The 18,719-nt window shown below is 35.1% G+C and overlaps 1 protein-coding gene across 1 annotated transcript; it reads right to left on the bottom strand.

The window, feature by feature from the left end:
* Positions 1 to 4,531: 4,531 nt before the first annotated feature.
* Positions 4,532 to 18,476, bottom strand: ecel1 (endothelin converting enzyme-like 1). Its single transcript, XM_073818088.1, has 8 exons — positions 18,421 to 18,476; positions 16,321 to 16,372; positions 13,619 to 13,686; positions 13,386 to 13,510; positions 12,750 to 12,815; positions 9,991 to 10,086; positions 9,824 to 9,900; positions 4,532 to 5,137 (listed from the first exon to the last, which is right to left on the bottom strand). Exons 1-8 carry the CDS (start codon positions 18,422 to 18,424, stop codon positions 5,038 to 5,040), a joined length of 588 nt encoding a protein of 195 aa, XP_073674189.1. The 5' UTR covers positions 18,425 to 18,476; the 3' UTR covers positions 4,532 to 5,037.
* Between the last annotated feature and the right edge of the window lie 243 nt (positions 18,477 to 18,719).

Here is an 18,719-nt window from a genome sequence, read left to right as displayed (position 1 = left end):
AACATTTCTGTCATTAAGTTACATGAGTTAATTTAATAAAAAAAAAACGTTTAATTAAAAAATAAAATATAAAAATGTATATAGATAGTAATATATACATACATGAGTGTTTTAAGGTACCGGAAGCGATGTCACCCAACTCTGGTTTCCATAGACGCTATAGTTTTCACTGATATTTGTTGTTTGTTTGAGTACCTGCTTAAGATTCAGTAGTAAACTGTTTATATGTAATTTTTAAAATAAGATGTTTTATAAAGTAATACCACATAAAAAATGAACTTGGCGAATGACGGAAAAAAGTTAAAAGTCCCATTTCTGTATGCAATTCAACACAAATAGGCTACTATTCTATAAATAAATAAATAAATAAATGAATAAAATAAAATAATACTCTCAGTTGTTGCTTATGACTTTGTTTTATTCCAAACATGGATTATGGCGGATTCAGCATTTTCCAGCTCTTCCAACTCTGAGAAAAGTCCTGTTTTATTTCTCTTAGTTTGTGTTTTGTATGTTTTCAAACTTCTTTTTAAACAGCAAACATGCTTTATTTGACCTGTACATTTTTTTTAACTTTCATGTAATTCATCTGTACAAAGTCAGTCTTTCATCTTCCATGGGCAAAACCTTTATACAAAATTAAAGTCTCATAATAATAACAACCCATGTTGATTTCTTCACATTGGAGAGGCTGCAGTTGCATAAATGTTTGTTTGGATTTGACAGAAATGTTGGGTTGATTTTCAGTCAGTTCTGAAGATCACATCACGAACAATCACATCAGGATCATAACTCTTATTTTTATCTCAAAAATAAGTCATTATCTGTCTTAAATATTTTGCTTATTATCCCAGAATGCCGTGGTGTCTCTGTCCTGAGCGCAAAACAAAATAAAGATGAAACGTGAGGCATCTGAGGAGCTGATTAAGACAAAACCAGTCAGTCTGTTTCAGATCTGGACGAGAAAGTCATGAAATCTGACAATCATTGACCCTTACATTAAAAATACAATCTGAGAAAAGCTCAACACAGAATCATACAGGAAACTTATTTCTATCATAGAATAAAGATTTTTTTTTTGTCACAATTCACTTTTCCCGTTCACACTTTTCAGAATTGTGAAATATAAACTCAAAATAGTGAGATATAATTAATTATCTTTTCTATTTTCTTTATTATGTGGCATAAAAAAAAGAATTGTAAGATATAAACTCAGAAAAAAGTCAGAACTGCAAGGAAGAAGTTAGAAATGTGAGGAAAAATGTGAAAAAAGTCCAAATTGTACAGTGTAAACCCAGAAACTTTAATTATGTCAAAAAGTAATAATTAGATGTACTGATATACTGTAAACTCAAAATTTTGAGAAGAAAAGTCCAAATTGTGAGATAAAAAGTCACTATTACTTTTTTATATTTATTCTGTGGCAGAAAAAAAAACAGAATTGTGAGATATAAACTCAAAATAGTGAGGTATAATTAATTATCTTTTCTATTTTCTTTATTATGTGGCATAAAAAAAAGAATTGTAAGATATAAACTCAGAAAAAAGTCAGAACTGCAAGGAAGAAGTTAGAAATGTGAAAAAAAGTCCAAATTGTACAGTGTAAACCCAGAATTACAAGAAAAGAAACTTTAATTATGTCAAAAAGTAATAATTAGATGTACTGATATACTGTAAACTCGAATTTTTGAGAAGTCCAAATTGTGAGATAAAAAGTCACAATTACTTTTTTATATTTATTCTGTGGCAGAAAAAAAAAACAGAAATGTGAGATATAAACTCAGAATTATAAGAAAAAAGTCAAAATTATGAGAAAAATGTCTGAACTGCAAGAAAAACAAAAACAATCAGAACTGTGAGCAAGAAGTCAGAATTATGAGAAAATGTCAGAATTCTGGAAAAAAGTCCAAATTGTCCAGTGTAAACTCAGAATTGCAAGGGGGAAAAAAATCTGAATTTTGAGCAAAAAAATAATAATTACATGAAAAAAGGTTGAGATGTAAACTCAGAATTTCAAAAAAAAAAAAAAAAAAAGTCAAAATTGTGAAATGTAATCTCAGAAAAAAAAGTAATAATTTCTTTTTTTTTATTCTGTGGCAGAAAACTAAACAGAATTGTTAGATATAAACTCAGAATTATGAGAAAAAAAAGTCAAAATTAGGAGAAAAAAAAGTCAGAATTGCAAGAAAAAGTCAGAATTTGTGAGAAAAAAAAATCAGAATTGAGTGAAAAATGTCTGAAGTCCAAGAAAAAAAAACTGAATTTGCAATAAAACAGTCAGAATTATGAGAAAAAAATCTTGTAATTATGAAAAAAAGTAATAATTAGATATACTGATATACTGTAAACTCAAAAGAAAAGTCCAAATTGTAAGATTAAAAGTCACAATTCCTTTTGTATATTTATTCTGTGGCATAAAAAAAAAACAGATTATGAGGAAAAAACTTCAGAATTGCAAGAATTTGCAATAAAACTGTCAGAATTGTGAGGAAAAAGTCAGAATTATGAGGGGGAAAAAGTCCAGATTGTAAACTCAGAATTACAAGAAAATAATAATTGCATGAAAAAAGGTTGAGATGTAAACTCAGAATTTGAAAAAAGGTCAAAATTGTATGATGCGAACTCAGAATTATGAGAAAAAAACTGAATTATGAGAAAAATAATAATAATTGCATTAAAAAAGGTTGAGATGTAAACTAAAAAAGTCAACTTTGTGAAATGTAATCTCAGAATGGTGAGATATACTGTAAACTCAAATTTATGAGTTGAAAACATTTCCAAATTGTGAGATAAAAAGTCACAATTACCTTTTTTATTTTTTATTCTGTGGCAGAAAAAACTGAATTGTGAGATACAAACTCAAAATTATAAGGAAAAAGTACAAATTACAAGAAAAATTTCAGAATTCTGAATTAAAAAAAAGTCTAAATTGTACGATGTAAAATTATTGCATGAAAAAGGTCATGATGTAAACTCAGAAAAAAAACTGTGAAATGTACTCTCAGAAACTAAAAATTATGAGAAGAGTTCAAATTGTAATATAAAAAGTTACAAAGTTACCTTTTTTAATTATGTGGCAGCAAAAAAAATTAAAATAAATAAATAAAATAAAAAAGAATTATTATTATAATTATAATACAAACTCAGAATTATACAAAAAACAAAGTTAATTGCAAGAAAAAAGTCAGAATTGTGAGACAAAAATCTAAATTATGAGAAAAAAGTCAGAATTACGACAACAATCGTGGGAAAAAGTTCAAATTGTCCAGTGTAAACTCTGAATTACAAGAAAAAAATCTGAATTATGAGAAAAAGTAATAATTGCATGAAAAAAGGTTGAGATGTAAAATCAGAATTTGGAAAATTAACTCAAAATAAACTCAGAATTATAAGAAAAAAGTCCAAATTGTGAGAAAAAATAAATAAATTGCAAGAAAAAAGTCAGAATTACAGGACAAAAATCTGAATTGAGAGAAAAATGTCTGAATTGCAATACAAAAGTCAGAATTTGCAATAAAAGAGTCAAAATTGTGACAAAAAAGCTTGGAACTATGAAACAAAATGTCTGAATTACTAGAAAATTTGTGGAAAAAAAGTTGAAATTGTATGACGTTAAACAATTGCATGAATAAAGATTGACTGTAAACTCAAGATTATGAGAAGAAAAGTTCAAATTGTGAGATAAAAAGTAAATTGCAAAAAAGGGGGGAATTACGAGACAAAAATCTAAATTATGAGGAAAAAGTCAGAATTATGAAATGTCAACTTGTAAGTATGAGAAAAAAAAGTCTGAATTAAGAGAAAAATTGTGGAAAACAAGTCCAAATTGTGAGATTAAAAAGTGACAATTACCTTATATTTTTATTCTGTGGCAGAAAAAAAAACTGAATTGTGAGATACAAACTCAGAATTATAAGAAAAAAATTCCAAATTGTGAAAAAAGTCAGATTTTGCAAGAAAAAAGTCGGAATTATGAGGGAAAAAAAATCAGAATGATGAGGAAAAAGTCAGAATTTGCAATAAAACAGCCAAAATTGTGAAGAAAAAGTCAGAATAATAAGATGCATACTTAGAAGTAAGAAATAAAAATGGTGGAAAAAGTAAAAAAATGTACGACAATAACAAATCTGAATTATGAGAAGAAAAAAAATAGCATGAAAAAAGGTTGAGATGTAAACTCAGAATTTGAAAAAAAGAGAAGAAATGTCCAAATTGTGAGATAAAAAAATCAATTGCAAGAAAAAAAGTCAGAATTATGAGACAAATTTTTTTAATTATGAGTAAAAAGTCAGTATTTGCCAAAAAAAAGTCAAAATTATGAGACAAATTTTTTTAATTTTGAGTAAAAAGTCAGTATTTGCCAGAAAAAGTCAGAATTATGAGAAAAGAATTGTGGAACAAAAAGGTCGAAACTGTACGATGTAAACTCAGAACTACAAAAAGAAAATCTGAAATACTAGAAAACATAAATAATTGCATGAAAATTTTTTGAAATTTTAAGGGAACTCTAAGGGAAAGGGAAAGGGAAATGTCAGTATGTAACTTGGAATTGCAAGACAAACACAATTCAGAGGAAAAAAAAAGTCATAATTGTGTGATAAAAAAGTGCAATTTCCTTTTTTTATACATTTTTTTCCATGGCAGAAACAGGTTTCCACAGAATGAACACACGGGGGCAACATGAAATGTTTTCACTGTTTTTCGATTTTTCTAAAGTCAGTTCAGCAGCCCGTTTCTACTTAAAAAACACTGAACATGTCTGACAAAACACATCATATCAAAACATCTACATGCCTACAATACAGCGCCGTCTGTCTCTCTCTCTCTCTCTCTCTCTCTCTCTCACACGTTCACACACGCAAACATCAGCATCCCAATAGAAAAATAAACATTTGAAAGAAAGATCCGTGTGAGATATGGCACATGACGATGATTTCTGATCGCTCTTCAAATGCTGTAAACATCGAACGGTGCGGAGCGGCTCGGAGCGGGTCGTCGTGAATCCGGGGCGATGAGGAGACGCTCGGGGGTCGGAGGTCACCAGACGGAGCATTTGTTGACGGGATGCATGGGCGACCCTCTGGGACAGTGAAACACACGACCGAACTCCTCGAACTGAGACACGCTGCCGATCACCCTGCGAAAACACAACATCAGATATTTGAAATAGCACTGTCCAAAACAATAACATTTGAGAAGTTAACTGAATGTGAGCTGAACTACACTATCAGTCGAAATAAAGTACAAGATTTTTAATATTTCTGCTCACCAAGCCTGCATTTATTTGATCCTTAGTACAGCAAAAACAGTGCAATTCTGAAATATTTGTACTATTTAAAATAACCGCTTTCTATTTGAATATATTTTAAAATGTAATTTATTTCTGTGATCAAAGCTGAATTTTCAGCATCATTACTGCAGTCTTCAGTGTCACATGATTCTTTAGAAATCATTCTAATATGCTGATTTGCTTTTGAAAAACATTTATTATTATTATGTTGAACACAGCTGAGTAGAACTGAGCTGAGGGGAACAGCGCATGGATCTGTAAGGAATGGCGAAGCAAGCCGACACCGAGCCGGTCTCCCGCAAAATACCTTAGCACACGGGAGGACACAGGCTCAACGCATAGATATTAGGGCCGGGACTCGATTAAAAAATTTAATCTAATTAATTAGAGGCTTTGTAATTAATTAATCGAAATTAATCGCATTTTAATCGCATATAAATATTTGACCTGAAAACAGTGAGAATTAAGATTTTTACATGGATTTTTAGTATACCATTGAATGATGACTGAATACATAATCTCTCATCTTTCATGCCGAGAACTCTGCTCTTGTGTTTGCTTAATTATGCTTTTAAACGTTAATGACCAAACCTATCATTATAAATGTTGCTGCACATGGAATATAACGCGGATAACATTTAAAAAAATATTTTTTATCAGGTTACACACTGATTATTTATCACTCAAACCACTTTCTCTACCTGTCCGTTGGTCGCGTATACGTATATCCTCCATGTTTGTAGTTTTTTAACACTTTTTATGCGTGTTTGTAGTTCTAATTGAATCCTCGTTCACGGCGCAGTGTGTTGTGGGCAATATTAGCCGTTAAGAGTGTGCATTGATCGTTAAGTAGTAGACCATCCGGGAATCTTTGGAATACTTTTTTAAACATACTACAATTTGGGACATACAATACTATTTAGGACGGACGCAGCTTGTCTGAACCAGAGCCATATAAAAAAATAATTTTAAATGGCTCTGGTCTGAACGCTAGTTGGTGCTCCAGTATAATCGGTCCGCCGAATCTCATCCAGTGAGAAACGTTCCGCAGTGCAAAACGTAGTGCGATTAAAATGCGTTAAAAAATTTTAACGCGTTATTTTTGTGTAATTAATTAATCTAAATTAACGCGTTAAAGTCCCGGCCCTAATAGATATAGAATCTCGTGAAGGTATTGGTATTGGACATATGTCCACCAGAGAGGCGCCGTGCGCATAGGAGAAGGCAGCATTCCTGGTGGAGTGAGCTCGAACTACTAGGGGGCACGGCTCACCTTGGGACTCATACGCCAAGGTGATGGCATCTAACACCCAATGGGCCAACCTCTGCTTGGAGACAGCATTCCTTTTCTGCTGTCCCCCAAGCAGACAAGAGCTGCTTGGAGTGTCTGAAGCACGAACGGGACACATCAACGCTAAGGCCGGGTCTACCTTCTCCGAGGGGAAGAGCTTGCAGGTTCACCACCTGATCCCAAAAGGGAGTGGTGGGAAACTTGGCCACATAACCAGGTCTAGGTCTCAAGGTCACCTAAAAATCAGCCAGGCCGAATTCAAGGCACATCTCGTTGACTAAGAATGCTTGCAGGTCCCCCACCCTCTTGATGGAGGTGAGCACGGTCAGGAGCGAGGTCTTAAGCGATCGTTTATTTTAGCCTGACTTAACCAAGCGGCTCAAAGGGGTCTCTCCACAGACCTAGGGGGACCACCGAGAGATCTCAAGAGGGAATGAGGTGCGGCCTAGGAGGGTTTGTCGTCCTCGCACCTCTCAGGAACCTGGTGATCAGGTGATGCTTCCCCACTGCCTTCCACTGCATCTTGATATGCTGCCACATGCACTTTCAAAGTGGAGGGGGACAGCCTCTGCTCCAACTTTTCCTGCAGGAAGGAAAACACCACTCCGACTGAGCAACTCTGTGGGGGTTTCTTGGCGAGAGGAACACCAATCAGGCCTGTTTCATGGAGGGGGCTCTAGCCTGAGTGATAGTGTCTATCATGGCCTGGGGAAGGCCAGTGAGGTCTACCACGTCCCATCCAGAAGCCGCACATGTAGGTTCCATTGAACGGGGTGTGGGTGCCAGATGGTGCCCATCCCCTGAGAGGAAGGTCTCTCCTCAAGGGGAATCTTCCAGGTAGGGGCTGTTGCAAGGAGCATGAGGTCAGCAAAAACCAGGTTTGGTTCGGGCTAGCTCCTCGTTCTCCCTGATCTTGCACATGGTCTGTGCAAGGAGGCTCACTGGGGGAAAGGCGTACTTGAGGGGACCCCGGGGCCAGCTGTGTGCTGTCTGCCGAGGGGGGCCTTGGTCAGAGAGTTGAACAGCTGGCAGTGGGAGGATTTCTGGGAGGCAACAGATCTATCTGAGCCTCCCCGAATCAACTCTAGATGAGCTGGACCACCTGGGGGTGTAGTCGAGGAGCACTGCTAGCAACTCGAGGCAATTGATGTGCCACTGCGGTCGAGGTTCTGGCCAGGAGCCCGAGGCTGCCTGCCCATTGCAAACAGCACCCCAGCCCGTCATGGAGGTGTCTGTGTTGACCACTACGTGCCTCGACGCCTGTCCTAATGGTACTCCAGCCCGTAGGAAAGCAGGGTCTGACCAAGGGCTGAAAAGGCGGCAACATACCGGTAACGCCAACCCAGAGTGTGCCACGCCAATCTCAGGATTTGGTTGTGTTGCCAGTGTTATGGGGCGTTCACACCAGACGCGACTTGCGCGAATAAATCGCGCCATTCGCGCGTAGTTGGACGCTTGAACATTTTGAGTTTACTCGCTTCATTCGCGCGTGAAGCTCGCGTCATTCGCGCGTGAAATTTACTTCACAACAGACGCGAATTCGCGTCATGGGAGGGGCGTCTGCCACTAGTCAGCGGGAAAGTAGTTGTAAAATAGGTGAATGAGCTCAATTTGCCAGCTTTAGCTTGCTTGTAGTCTCAATATGTATATATATGTAGGTCAAATTGAGTAAAGAGCGTTTTTTTTAAACTTACCAGATTGTCCGACCTCTTCACTCACTTTCTTCCAAACAAGATCCTTTTTTTCCGTTTCTATAAAAGTACAAACATGTATGGAACAGCTCCGAGTAACCACAGACAGCAACGGTGATTTTGTCCTCCATTGTTGTTTCAGATTTCTGCCTCCGTCACTACTAGAGCAAGCTCCTGATTGGTTAACGCGGCGCGAATTTTCGCCAAAGTTCAGATTTTTGAACTTGCGCGTTTCGCGCGATTCGCGCGAATGGCGCATCAAACGCTTGAAACGCTCAACTCGCGCCGCGTAATTCGCGCGAATCGCGTAATTCGCGCCGCCTCATTCGCGCGTTTCGCGCCGCAGGATGGCTATTCGCGTCTTTGCATTGACTTAACATGTAAATCACTCGCGCTTGCCGCTTCATTCGCGTCCGGTGTGAACGCACCATTAAAGCGGTCTCATATGGAGCAAACCAAGCGGCGTGACAACGGCTGCCATATTCCCCCAGGAGCCTCTTTCTGGTGGAATTTGAGAGGGACCGCAGTTTCGTGCCTGAAGAGGCACAAAGGGGAGGACTTTGTAAAAAAAAGTACGCGTCCTTCAGGTCAATGGCTGCAAATCAGTCCTGGTGACGCATGCATGAAAGAATGCGCTTCGAGGTGAGCATCTTGAACGGTAGCCGTTCTTCTTGGGTACGATGAAATAGGGACTGTAGAATCCAGATTTCATTGCACTGCAACTGCACACTCTACCTGGGGAACAGGTGTAATAAGTACAAGTTAAGTACATGAAACAGGTTGGAATGTAAACTCAGAATTTGAAAAAAAAGCAAAAACTGTAAAATGTAATCTTGTGAGATATACCGCAAATTGTGAGATGAAAAGTCACAATTACCTTTTTATTTTTATTCTGTGGCAGAAAACAAAATTGTGAGATACAAAAATCAGAATTATAAGGAAAAAATGACAATTGTGAGGAAAAAAAGTCACAATTACGAGACAAAAAAAATTGTGATGTAAACTCAGAATTGCCAACATATATCGTGGAATTGCATGACAAACTTTGCTGCTTGCTAAATAAAAGCATAAAATGCTGATCTTCTTTCTATTCATCAAAGAATCCTGAAGAAATGTACTGAACTGTTTTAAATACTGATAATAATAATAATCAGAAATGTTTCTTGAGCAGCAAATCAGCACATTAGAATGATTTCTGAAGGATCATGTGACACTGAAGACTGATGCTGAAAATTCAGTTTTGAATCACAAAAATAAATTACATTTTAAAATTTATAGAAAATAGAAAACAGTTATTTTAAATAATAAATATATTTCAAAATTGTCCTGTTTTTGCTGTACTTTGGATCAAATAAATGCAGGCTTGGTGCGCAAAAAAAGGCTTCTTTAAAAATCATAACTTATGACTGGTAATGTTTTTTAGTGTATATAACTGAACCTTATACAGTTATCAACAAATCGGTCAATAAACAGCGCTTTAGGGTAGAAATACCTATGTTTGACTTATTAAATGTTTCTAACAAGAAGTATTAATAAACCAGTGTGTTGTACCTGTAATGTTCAGGTGCATGTTTATCCGTCAGAAGCTGAAGGTAAATGGACTGCGATCTTCTCTTCATACACCAGTTCTGTGATGCAAAACGTGTAGAACACATTCAGAAGAGCTGAATATCATTGAAACAGTATTAACTAATGCTGTATGAACTCATCTGGTTCACCTGAGCAAACGCAATGAAGAAGAGCTGCTCGTGTGTGTATTTGAGTCCCGGCAGAGGACGCTCTGGCCCGTGTTCACGAATCCACTTCTGATACGCCTGCAGACGGCACAAAATCACAATTTATAGATGACCAAATTAAACTATGCTTTAGAAATCATGTATAAATCAATTCAGAGTTATTTTTGGTGCATCGCCTAAAAATCTCACAGGAACCTCCGATTTTGTGATATCAACTTCAAATTTGGAGCATAACTTAAAACCAGTCTTAGGTAGCACAGGTTTATTTGTAGCAATTGCCAAAAATGCATTGTAAGGGTCAAAATGGTTGATTTTTCATCCCAAAATCATTAGGATATTAAGATCATGTTCAATGAAGATATTTTGTAAATTTCCTGCCGTAAATAAATCAAAACTTAACTTTTGATTAGTAATATGCATTGCTACGAACTTCATTTGGACAACTTTAAAGGCAATTTTCTCAATATTTAGATTTTTTTGCAGCCTCAGATTTTAAATTTTCAAATAGTTTTAACTTGGCCAAATATTCTCCTATTCTAACAAACCATACAACCATAATATTCAGCTTTCAGATTATGTATATATCTCAATTTCCAAAAAATTGACCCTTATGACTGGTTTTTTTGGTCCAGGGTCACATTTTACAGCAATTTTAAATTTCAAAATATTTTGTAAAATTGTGAAAACATGTATTATATAATATAATTTCAGTATAGCAATTTTTTAATAGTAAACCTAAACGTCATGATGATCCCTAACGATATTTGTGTAGATATGTCAAAGGGTTTAAAATATATTGCAAATTATGTCAAATTTAAAAATGGTGGACATATGGTTTAGCCAATCCTGGCAAGATTCACAGACACCAAGAACATAATTTTCTGAAAAACTGTTTAAAAGTTATAAGCAAAAATGTGCATTTTTAGTATCTCACAACTCATAGGTACTGTTCCCAACTTTGGCATAGACCCTCAGATCATGGTGTTGATGAAGCATACCAAGTTTCATTTCAATTGATTGAAGTTTGGCCAAGATATAGCCTCTGAACCAATTTTGGGTCAACCTTGTTAAATTTGTGACATCATAACTTTTGAACAAAGATGAATTAAAAAATGTGTTCAGTCATTTCTGTGCAGCTCAGTCCAGAGATCATCTGAGCCAATTTTGGGTGGAGTCTTAATGTAAGCTATTGAATGTGATCAACATGAAGAGAGGAATCAGGTGTAGGCTACTAAGTTTTTTTTTCGTTTTTTTTTTCTAGAATTAGGGGTTCAGGAGTTATTACAATTTAAATGTTGAATTTTTGAACTAGTGGTGGCGCTATAGAGTTGGTTCTAGATACCCCAAAGTTAGTCAGATCGCTATTCATAGCAGTCACTAGAAGTGTGCCAAATTTCACCAATTTCCTATGTTCCCTTCATAGGGCGGCCATAGACTCCCATTGGACAAGCTTGGGAGTCTACGGCAGCACTATGAAGGGAACATAGAACATTGGTGAAATTTGGCACATTTGTAGTGATGGCCAAGAATAGTGATCTGACCAACTTTGGGGTCTCTAGGGCCAACTCTATAGCGCCACCACTAGTTTAAAAATTCAACATTAAAATAGTAATAACTCCTAAACCCCTAAAAGTCCTTCGAACTTGGCCCCTAATTATATTAAAAAATGTTGTGGCTTTTCCAAGCTTTATCATGGCAATAGGCGAGTGTTTCTCCTCATCAGTCCGAAACAAGTCCAATGAAGTGCATCTATCCATAATAAAAATTGAAAGGAGAAAATAAAAGCCTCCAGCAGCGAATCAATGTGTTTTTGTGAGAAAAATACAGTTAGAGCAAGCTAGATTAAAATGATTATTAAGTTTTAAATATGGATATTTTTCTTACACAAATGTATTCACTCCCTGGAGCAGTGTGAGGCACTTTTTATTATGGATGGATGCACTTTATTGGACTTATTTTGGACTGATGAAGAGAAACACCCGTCTATTGCCATGATAAAGCTTGGAAAAGCCACAACATTTTTCAATATAATTAGTGGTCAAGCCCGAAGGGCTGTAGACCCCATTGTATCTGTATGTTTTCTTATTATTTTCGTCCAATGGGAGTCTATGGCAGCCCTATGAAAGGAACATAGGAAATTGATGAAATTTGGCACACTTGTAGTGATGGCCAAGAATAGTGATCTGACTAACTTTGGAATCTCTAGGACCAACTCTACAGCGCCACCACTAGTTCAAAAATTCAACATTAAAATGGTAATAACTCCCGAACCCCTAATTCTAGAAAAAAGAAACTTAGTACACCTGATTCCTTTCTTGCTATTGATCACATACAATGGCTTACATTAAAACTCCAGCCATGACAGTAGTGGCTATTTTGAAAAGTACAGTATTCTGTTTTTTTGCTACTCCTCCTTGGAAATTGATCCAATTCTTCCCAAACTTGGCTCAGATGATCTTTGGACCGTGCTGCACATAAATGACTGAACACATTTTTTTATTCATCTTTGTTCAAAAGTTATGATGTGTCACGTCTATTGCCATGATAAAGCTTGAAAGAGCCAAGACCATTTTAATATAACTCAGATTGGATTCGTCTCTAAAAGAAGGAAGTCATATACACCTAGGATGGCTTGAGAGTGAGTAAATCATGGGCTAATTTTAATTTTTGGGTGAACTAACCTTTTAATTGTATAATTTTGAGTTGTAACAGATTGGCATTGTGATTCTGATGAAACTCACAAAATAAGACAACTTCAGTCCGCCCAGATCAGCGATGTTCTCACCCAGCGTCAGACGCCCATTAACCTGCGCACACAGATGGACACAAATATGATTTAGTGTGTACAATCAGATATGTTTGTATAAATGGATCAGATATGTTATTTACGAAATTTACAAAAGTGATTTTATGTCCATAGAAAGCATATTAAATGTAAGTAAAGTGTCTACTTTTAAGGTTTCAAATGTGTTTGGAGAATAAAATGTCACAATTTGGTTGAAATAATGTTACATTGATATTCATTGTAACACAATATTTATGTAAAAATTCAAACAACATCCTTACCATATAAATGAATAAGGGAGTATATTAAATTTGAATTCAAATTAAATTTTCGAAACCTAGGATAGAGGCAATTTTTAAAAAACAGTATTTGGGGTGAAAGTAATTAGTCTTTTAATATGTCATAAATATGCCTGACAAGATTGACACTGAATGACATCTTAGTGGGTGTCTTCTGTAAATGAGAGAAAAATGTAGGATATTTATTTAACAAAAAACTTTTAAAGATTTTTTTTTCTGGAAAAACAACCATTTAAAGCAGTATAACACTTATTGTTTTCATGCTTAAACCCTATTTTGTTTCATTTCCGTACCCTCTGGTTGTACACAGTGAAGTTGTCGTAGAGTTTTACGATACACTCTGCCTTTTTCTGAAACTTCCTGTACGACTCTTCCGTCCACCATTGCTTCAGGTTTCCATACCGATCATACTGACCACCTATCAGCAAACCGGGAAAAAATCACATGAAAGAAAGACATGAACATCTTAGATGACCTGAGATTTAAAATCTGAATCACATCTCAGTGTCTAGTTTCTCTCTCTCACCCCAGTCGTCGTATCCGTGTGTGAGCTCGTGACCGATGATCGCTCCGATTCCTCCATAATTCAGTGACCTAAAAAAACAAGAAAAACATGTTCATAAAGAAAACACTCGACACTCATAATCAATCTCATCCGATCTTCATGTGCATCACAGAAGTGAACAGCAGGAGGCAGCAGAGACTCACAATACAACCTAAAACACATTTACTTATCAAAAATAAGGGTTATTGCATAGAAACTTATTTATTCAGCTTTCAGATGATGTATAAATCTCAATTTCTAATTTCTAAAAATAATTGGGGGAAAAAAGCACTTAAGCAAAACATGGTCAGGTCAAAGTGTCTAAATTATTTTTCATCCCAAATTTTTAATGGTTTTACTGTATGAAGTTTTACTGGTAGTCCACCGTATGAAGAATTTTTGGCTATAATATAATATGATATAATATGTCACAGTTTACTTTCTTTTGCTATCCTCACTTACATAAATGAACTATAGTGTATGGAAGCCAGTTTCCGCCACTGAATCAAAAATAAAAAAGGTTATTGTGACTTGTATCTCACAATAGATAAAAACTCACAATTGCCTGTTATAAAATCAGGATTGCTAGATATAAACTCGCAATTCTGAGAAATAAAGTCAGAATTGTGTGATATAATCTCACAATTGCGAGTTATTAAGTCAGAATTCTGAGATATACATTTTGCAATACTGTGATTATGTCTTTTTTTCTCCTCAGAACTAGATTTTATAACTCACAATTGCGAGTTTATATCTCAATACTGAGAAAAAAGTCAGAATTGCAAGATACAGTCGAAATTGTGAGTTTATATCTTGCAATTCTTTTTTTCCTGCAATTCTGATTTTATAACTCACAATTGTATGTTTATATCTCAGAGTTCTGAGAAAAAAGTCAGAATTGTGAGATAAAAAGTCGCAATTCTGACTTTTTTCTCACAATTGCAACTTTATTTTTTTTGTCAGAACTGTGAGATACAAACTCACAATTCTGTGAACATATTAGTTTTTTTTTCTCCTCAGAACTGGACTTTATAACTCACAATTGGGAGTTTATATCTCACATTTCTGACAAAAAAAAGTCAGAACTGCAAGTCAGTATGACACAATTCTGACAGAATTGTCAGAATAAAAGTCGCAATTAACTTTTTTTTTTTTTTTTAATTCAGTGACGAAAACCACTTCCATAATAGTGTCAGGCACCCACTAGTAAAAAAAAAAAATATCTAACTTTATATCTAGTGTCTACAATGAAAATGGAAAATATATAAATAACATCTCATTTAAAAACGATGCTAAAATAACACCAGGGTTATTATAGTGAACTAAAACTGAAACTAAAATGAAAATCATTTAAAAATCATTACTCAAAATAAATAAGCATTAAATAAACACACCAGCAAACTTTAACTAAAATCAAAAGAGAAAATATTAAAATAAAATGTAATTCAAAATATTAGCAAAAGCTATAATAGTATATCAATAATACTAAAATAGCACTGTGTGTGTGTGTGTGTGTGTGTGTGTGTGTGTGTGTGTGTGTGTGTGTGTGTGTGTGTGTGTGTGGGCATGTTTTTGTGACATATCAGGACACAAATGTGTGTAATAACATGGGTATGACATAGGTATTACAAGGAGAGGGTGACTTATGAGGACATTGCCCATGTCCCCACTTTTCAAAAGGCTTATAAATCATACAGAATACGTTTTTTTGAGAATGTAAAGATATGCACAGTCTCCTGTGAGGGCTAGGTTTAGGTGTAGGGAAGGTGTAGGGTGATAGAAAGTACGGTTTGTACAGTATAAAAACCATTACGCCTATGGAATGTCCCCACATTTCACAAAAACAAACATGTGTGTGTGTGCGCGTGTCTGTGTGTGTGTGTGCGTGTGTGTGTGTGAGGTCTGCTAACATTTGTCCCCTCTAACAGACTTTGTGAAGGGAAATCAATACAAAGCTGCAGCTCTCAGAGAAAAGCTACAGCAGCTATAAACACACACACACACACACACACACACACACACACACACATGTTTGTTTTTGTGAATTGTGGGGACATTCCATAGACGTAATGGTTTTTATACTGTACAAACCGTACTTTCTATCACCCTACACCTTCCCTACACCTAAACCTAGCCCTCACAGGAGACTGTGCATATCTTTACATTCTCAAAAAAACGTATTCTGTATGATTTATAAGGCTTTTGAAAAGTGGGGACATGGGCAATGTCCTCATAAGTCACCCTCTCCTTGTAATACCTATGTCATACCCATGTTATTACACACATTTGTGTCCTGATATGTCACAAAAACATGCCCACACATGCGCACACACTCCAGAAAAGTGTCACTTTCTCAAAAGACGCAGTAAAGCCATTCACCACCGCCCTGCAAACACACACACACACACACACACACACACACACACACACACACACACACACACACACACACACACACACACACACACATCAGATGGATGATGCTGAACATTTGAGACTGTTTAAGATGTATTATAAAACCCACACACAGCTGAATTTTATTTTAATGAAGGCTATTAAGTTTACAATCCCGTGTTACAATCGCTGTAATGTGGGCTCAATGTCTGACCGCTAGTGAAGATGTAACCCGTCTGTATTCACACTATGACCTCAGGAATCATCAGAGGAATGATTGTGATACTCACTGAGGGAATTCAGGATCATACAGAGTCGGCTGGAGAATCCCTGCTGGAAAAACTGCAGAGAAATGGAGATTAAAATTATGAAGTGAAGATAAATATAAAAAGTTTTCTGTTTAAAATTCAAATTCAAATTCAAATTCAAAATTCAAAATTCAAATTCAAAATTCAAATTCAAATTCAAATTCAAAATTCTAATTCTAATTCAAATTCAAATTCAAATTCAAATTCAAATTCAAATTCAAAATTCAAAATTCAAATTCAAATTCAAAATTTAATTTCAAATTCAAATTCCAAAATTCTAATCAGATTTATTGGCATGACAAACTGTATATTGTATTGCCAAAGCATTTATATATATATATAGTTAAAGTCAAAAGTTTACATATACCTTGCAGAATCTCCAAAATGTTAACTATTTTAGCAAAATTAGAGGGATCATACAAAATGCATGTTTTTTTTTTGTTTTGTTTTTTTAGTAATGACCTGAAGAAGATATTTCACATAAAAGATGAATTTATAAAAAAAAAAAGTTTATATCCCCTTGATTCTTAATACTGTGTTTGTTTAGTAATAGTTGGTCATGAGTCCCTTGTTTGTCCTAAACAGTTAAACTGCTTGCTGTTCTTCAGAAAAATCCACAAATTCTTTGGTTTTCCAGCTTTTTTTGTGTATTTTGAACCCTTTCTGAGGGACAACTGAGGGACTCATATGCAACTATTACAGAAGGTTCAAACACTCACTGATGCTCCAGAAGGAAAAACCATGCATTAAGAGCCGGGGGGTGAAAACTTTTGGAATTTGAAGATCAGGGTAAATTTAACTTATTTTATCTTATGGGAAACATGTAAGTATTTTCTGTAGTCTCTGAAGGGCAGTACTGAATGAGAAAAATATAATATTAGGGCAAAATAAGACAAATCTACACATCTCCATTCGGTTCAAAAGTTTTCACCCCCGGCTCTTAATGAGTTTTGTCCTTCTGGAGCATCAGTGAGTGTTTGAACCTTCTGTAATAGTTGCATATGAGTCCCTCAGTTGTCCTCAGTGTGAAAAGATGGATCTCAAAATCATACAGTCATTGTTGGAATGGGGTTCAAATACACAAAAATGCTGGAAAACCAACAAAAACAGATTTTTCTGAAGAACAGCAGGCAGTTTAACTGTTCAGGACAAACAAGGGACTCATGAACAACTATCACTAAACAAAAAAACACAGCTGTGGATCATTGGGCAAGTAAACTTTTATGTGAAATATCTTCTTCAGGTCAGTAGTAACTAAAAAATAGCATGCATTTTGTATAATCCCTCTTATTTTGCTAAAATTGACATTGACATTTTGCAGATTCTGCAAGGTGTATGTAAATGTTTGACTTCAACTATATTTATATGAGTAAGGAAAAAAAACTAAGAATGAAGAAATGAAGCATGAACTAAAGATGAAAATGAACTCTCTCTCTGTCTCTATCTGTCTGTATTGATCCTCTAACAGGTGGCATTTATTATCCCAGATAATGATGAAAGCTGAAATCGTCTTCATTGTGAGGAGCAGCTGGAGAACAAATTAACACATATAATAAATAATGCCATAGTGAAGATGTAGAAAACCTGAAAGGATTAATAGAAAAATAAACGTGTAGGATGATAATATACACTAGCATTTAAAAATGTGGGTTTAAATTAAATTTCTCTTTAAAAAGAAGTCTCTTCTGCTCAGCAAGGCTGTATTTATTTGATCAAAAATACTGAAAAATAGTAAAATATTATTGCAATTTAAAAATAACTGTTTTGTATTAAATATGTGTTAAAATGTAATTTATTTCTGTGATCAAAGCTGAATTTTCAACATCATTACTCGTCTTCAGTGTCACACGATCCTTCAGAAATCATTCTAATATATGGATTTGCTGCTGAAGAAACATTTCAGATTATTATAAATGTTCAAAACAGCATGTATTTAAAACAGAAATCTTTTCTAACATTATAAGTGTCTTTCATGTCACTTCCAATAAATGTAATGCATCACTGATGAATAAAAGAAATCTTACGGATGCCAAAGTTTCACTTCAGTATCTTAATATTCAGATGTGTGTTGACGATACTCACCCATCTGGTTTTTGTTTGGCAGGTAATATGCATTTAAAGCCTGTGGTGGAAGAAGCCACCTGTGGAAACACAAACACACACAGTGCTTGTTATTTTAATTGCAGAATATTGTGTTTTATTGGAGACAAATCAGTGGCAAGGCAAGCCTTTATACAGCAGCATACACAAAAGTGCTTAAAAAAAGTATCAAACAAAAGCAAAGCATAAAAAAATGATTGCAAATTGATTTCAAACGTATTAAACATTTCATAAATTCTGATTTGAAAGTGTGTGATTTTGAAAGGTTTTCACAGACGCTC

This window comes from Garra rufa, chromosome 14 (assembly GCF_049309525.1).
Source record: "Garra rufa chromosome 14, GarRuf1.0, whole genome shotgun sequence".
Lineage (NCBI taxonomy): Eukaryota > Metazoa > Chordata > Actinopteri > Cypriniformes > Cyprinidae > Garra > Garra rufa.
This window is presented reverse-complemented; position numbering and strand designations above follow the sequence as displayed.